At 40.9% G+C, this 4,726-nt stretch overlaps 1 protein-coding gene across 1 annotated transcript in view; it reads right to left on the reverse strand.

Annotated features, from left to right (window-relative positions):
* Window positions 1-295: 295 nt before the first annotated feature.
* LOC132862478 (cilia- and flagella-associated protein 100-like) overlaps window positions 296-4,726 on the reverse strand; it is an 8,277-nt gene continuing 3,846 nt past the window's right edge. Inside the window, exons 6-12 of the mRNA XM_060894519.1 lie at window positions 4,499-4,671; window positions 3,601-3,689; window positions 3,108-3,259; window positions 2,188-2,323; window positions 1,882-2,084; window positions 586-691; window positions 296-412 (exon numbers count right to left, since the gene is read on the reverse strand). Of these exons, the coding sequence (XP_060750502.1) occupies window positions 296-412; window positions 586-691; window positions 1,882-2,084; window positions 2,188-2,323; window positions 3,108-3,259; window positions 3,601-3,689; window positions 4,499-4,671 (976 nt within the window). The remainder of the gene's footprint in view (window positions 413-585; window positions 692-1,881; window positions 2,085-2,187; window positions 2,324-3,107; window positions 3,260-3,600; window positions 3,690-4,498; window positions 4,672-4,726) is intronic.

Genomic DNA, 4,726 nt, shown 5'->3' on the forward strand with positions numbered 1-4,726 from the left:
GACACTTTTTTTTTTTTTTGTCAGAGGAATGAATTAAAACTATTGTAACAATCCTATGAAAAGACTTTTTATTTTAATAAATACTCTGTGTTTTAAAGAGCACTCTGAGACTCCAGACCTCTTTTTTTATATTAAAGCTATCATCCAGATTTCAAACATAGGGTCTGTTTTGATTTGTACAGAACCAGGACTGAAGCTTGATCCAAGATCTCCAACATTTCCTTGTTCTTGGAAGCTCTTTACTGAACATTACTGAGTCACAAACTTTCAAGCAGCACTGTATATGTTTACACGGTTACTCCAGAAGGTCTTTCTCTAATTCTTCCTGTTCCCTGGCGAGATCTTTTTTCTTGTCTTCCTTCGTGTGAACCGTCTTCACTAAATAGGACCGTAACATTTCTTTCTTTCCTGTCTGAAATATATAAAAAAAAAATAATAATAAATTCATATTTTATATCTCACTTAGCTTGATTTTACAAGAGGTACAAATTGCAGCAGTGTGTGAAAGAAACACACTCTTTCGTCGTTAGACAGAAAGCTCTGTTGTACGTAGCTGACTGGTCTGTGTATCAAGGTAGAACTTACGGGTTTCTGAACTTCAGCCATAGCCCGCTGTTGTCTCATTGCAGCTCGCTGTTCCCTCTTTTCCTGCAGAACCCTCAACTTCTGCAGCTTTTCCTCTTTTCTTGCGCTGAGGCAATGGAGAGTCAGACAAACAGTCAGTCCAAGTATACGTCAATGTTTAAACTGGCTTTTAGCCATTACAGAGCTGTGTGTGATTCATATAGACAGCTTTAGAGATTCTAGATTGTTACAGAGCATTGTGTTAGATATCAGGGTCATATATATATATATATATATGTATATACTGTACAACCACAGATTTGGTAGTAATAAGTAGAGAAAGATGGCTACTGCCATGCAGGAATACAATCAGTTCCAGAAACCAAAAAATCATCAGGTAAGATGTGGTCCAGTAGATGAATAGCTGTAAAGTGCACCGATATGACGTGCACCTGATTAAAGGTGGGGTCTCCGATGTTTGAAAGCCAATGTTGACATTTGAAATCACCAAAACAAACATGCCCCTAACCCAAATGGGTCCCACCCCTGTATTGATAGCTCCGCCCACACACGCATACATAACCCAGGCAACTAACGGAAAGAAATGTGTCTTTATCATAGCTGAAGGGAAGAACAATACGATTGCAGATAAACAAACAAGCAAAAATGACACACAAGTATAATCATGTAAAGGACAAAGACATATATTAGTTCTGTGTAACAAAGCAAAACCAACGTTACTCACCTATCGAGAAGGAAAAAAGTGCCTCGGCGTCTTAAGTAAAGTTGGTCACATATTCACAGATTGGAGTTTCCCGAGTCAATAACTCCTGAGCTAAACACTGTTACTACACAAAACACGGTTGTAGCTGTGTCTCTACATTACTACGATAGAAAAGAGGTGTTATTTGTGTAGTAACAGCGTTTAGCTCAGGAGTTATTGACTCAGGAAACTCCAATCTGTGAATATGTGACCAACTTCCTGCTCCTTCAGTTCTCTCCAGCGCTGGAAAGCTGATCCTATATTAACACGTCCTACTTCTTACCTTATCGTAAGTCTTTCTTCGCTTTCTTTCTTTGTTTTTATCCTCCATGTCAATGTTAAAACCGCTTTCTGCTGATGTCACACATGCGCACTGAACACTCTCTCCGCCCATATTGACAAGACCCGCCCCTTTCTGCTCATTGGCTACACGTTAGTTTTGTTTTTGTTTTGTTTGGCGGCCCGATTCTGAAGCATTACTCAAACATCGGAGACCCCACCTTTAACTGTGTTTACTTGACCTGTGTTTAAACAAGCTTGTTTTTTTTTCTAACCTGGTGATCTTATCCTGTTTGTACTTCCTCTTTATCTGTATCAGCTGCTCCTCTGGAAGGCTCTCGAACCTCTCTAAAAGCTCATACAGGTTTAACCCGATGGCTTTGAGCATCTGTCGTGAGCCCTGAGTGTCTGGAGCAAATCCTACACAGACTCTGAACACCTGCTCGATCTTCTCGTTCAGCTGCTTCAGGTCTTCATCCTGAGTAGAAAGGACACGAACACACACACAAAAGGTGTTCAGCAGTGACCTTCGGTGGTTTAAGATAAGTCTTAGTTAAATGAAGGTGTGTGTGTGTTGTTACCTTTCTCTGAAAGCTGCTCTCACTACTTCGGAAAATCTCGACGTTGTTCTGTAGCTCTTCTGCATACTTTACCTGCTCGTCGAGGGTTTTTGTCAGGAACTCGATCTCCAAATTAAGCTCAGCATTTACCTTCTTCCTGCGTGTACACAAATACCTCAGAGGTTAAAATGTGAGGTCAGAGATTCTACAGCAGACGTGGCGTCGAGAGCGTTGTAATTTTAAATGAAGCATTTCAGATTTTATTTTCTATGAAAACATTTGGACGCTTTTATCAACTGCTTTTCGATTACTTCTTGTAGCCGAACGTCAGTGCTTTGGTCAGTTAGGGAAATGTTTTAGGTGTTGGTCAGAGTTTTCACACACACACACACACACAGATGCAGTGTGTAGAGCTGAAGCCGAAAGAATTCCTTTAAGCTTTTGTTAAGATAAGATAAGATAAGATAAGATAAGACAAGATAAGATAAGATAAGATAAGACAAGATAAGATAAGATAAGACAAGACAAGACAAGGCAAGATAAGATAAGACAAGATAAGATAAGACAAGACAAGATAAGACAAGACAAGACAAGACAAGACAAGACAAGACAAGACAAGACAAGACAAGATAAGATAAGATAAGATATTCCTTTATTCGTCCCACAATGGGGAAATTTCTCTGTTATATAATGTTATATATAGCAGCCAAAAATATATAAAAAGAATAAAGACGTAATATAACATACAGTATATACAAGAACAAAAATGTATAAAAGGAGTAGTGGTTACACTGAAGACATATTACACACAGGTAATATTGCACATCTTTAAAATGCTTTGTTATTGTTTATTATTGCAGTGAAACAGTACTAACAGTGTGTATTATGGTGACTGGTTCACTGGGAGCAGCTCTGATTGTAAAGTGAGTTTAGTCACTTACATTTTTGTGAGCCCGTTCTTATCATATTCCTTGCAGAACTCCATGGAACGCTCAGTGCTGTCCAGCTCCTCAAAGAGACGTTGGGTCTTGTGCTCCATCTCATCCATGATGTTTATCAGCTGCTGCGGGTCGGTGAAATATATCTGAGGCTTCTGCGCGTACACACACACACACACACACACACACACACACACACACACACACACACACACACACACCACACACACACACAAACACACACACACACACCACACACACACACACACACACACACCACACACACACACACACACACACACACACACACACACACACACACACACACACACACACACACACACGTGCCCTTGTAAAGGATCAGATAATCCTTTTATATTCCACCAAGATAAAATAAACAGATTACAGATTAATAAATTACAGCTACTGAATACTTCATGAATTTTTGTATAGTAAAACATTTCTGATAAGATAATAAATATTGCTGGGATCAGACCTCATCGAACTCCAGGTTCTTCGCAATCTCCTCGTCCTCTTTTTGAGTCTTCTTGTAGCTTTCCACGGAGATCTGGGATGGGGATTTAACTGTGGAGGTAAGAAGAACTGTCCAATGAGCTTCCAGCTTAAATTGTAAGTCTGTACTTTAGGAATTGATCAGTATTAGGATTTTATTAGGATGCTTTCACATGAGCCAGTTATATTACAATATTAACAAATAAATGTTTTATTCAGGGGGGCACGGTAGCTTAGTGGTTAGCACGTTCGCCTCACACCTCCAGGGTTGGGGGTTCGATTCCCGCCTCCACCTTGTGTGTGTGGAGTTTGCATGTTCTCCCTGTGCCTCGGGGGTTTCCTCCGGGTACTCCGGTTTCCTCCCCCGGTCCAAAGACATGCATGGTAGGTTGATTGGCATCTCTGGAAAAATTGTCCGTAGTGTGTGATTGCGTGAGTGAATGAGAGTGTGTGTGTGTGTGCCCTGCGATGGGTTGGCACTCCATCCAGGGTGTATCCTGCCTTGATGCCCGATGACGCCTGAGATAGGCACAGGCTCCCCGTGACCCGAGGTAGTTATGATAAGCGGTAGAAGATGAATGAATGAATGTTTTATTCAAAATGTCTTAAATCTCCATGTGAGGATATTTTCTGCTAACTAATATCTTCACTTAACCCCAACTTATTACCCAATTAATTCAGAAGGAAAAATGCTCATCAATATAATATCATTCATCCCTTTTCAAACCTTTTTTGTCAATATCAGAAGCTCCACTATGAACCAGCCATGTCCCCCCTGCCGTTCTGACACTTTCTACATGTAAATTGTGCACTGGCAAAAGAGAAAGCCTCCTGAAAGCACTCTTGGATCTGTCATGGTGAGGTCGGGTGTGTAAACATACGCAGGCTATGTTGGTCAGCTGGTTTCTTCTCCAAGGCAGAAGCGTTGATCTTCTCAGCCTTGATCTTCCTCATGACTTCCTGCTGTCGCTGCCACTCAGGGGGCGAAAGCTTCCAGAGAAACTCCTCACACTGCTTTTCAAGATCCAACATTTCCTTGTTCTTGGCAATGTTCCTAGGGAAAGGTTCCACCGTGCAGTTAAAAGGGTACAGGACTTCTGGGGTTGTAT

The sequence above is a fragment of the Tachysurus vachellii genome, chromosome 19 (genome assembly GCF_030014155.1).
Source record: "Tachysurus vachellii isolate PV-2020 chromosome 19, HZAU_Pvac_v1, whole genome shotgun sequence".
NCBI lineage: Eukaryota > Metazoa > Chordata > Actinopteri > Siluriformes > Bagridae > Tachysurus > Tachysurus vachellii.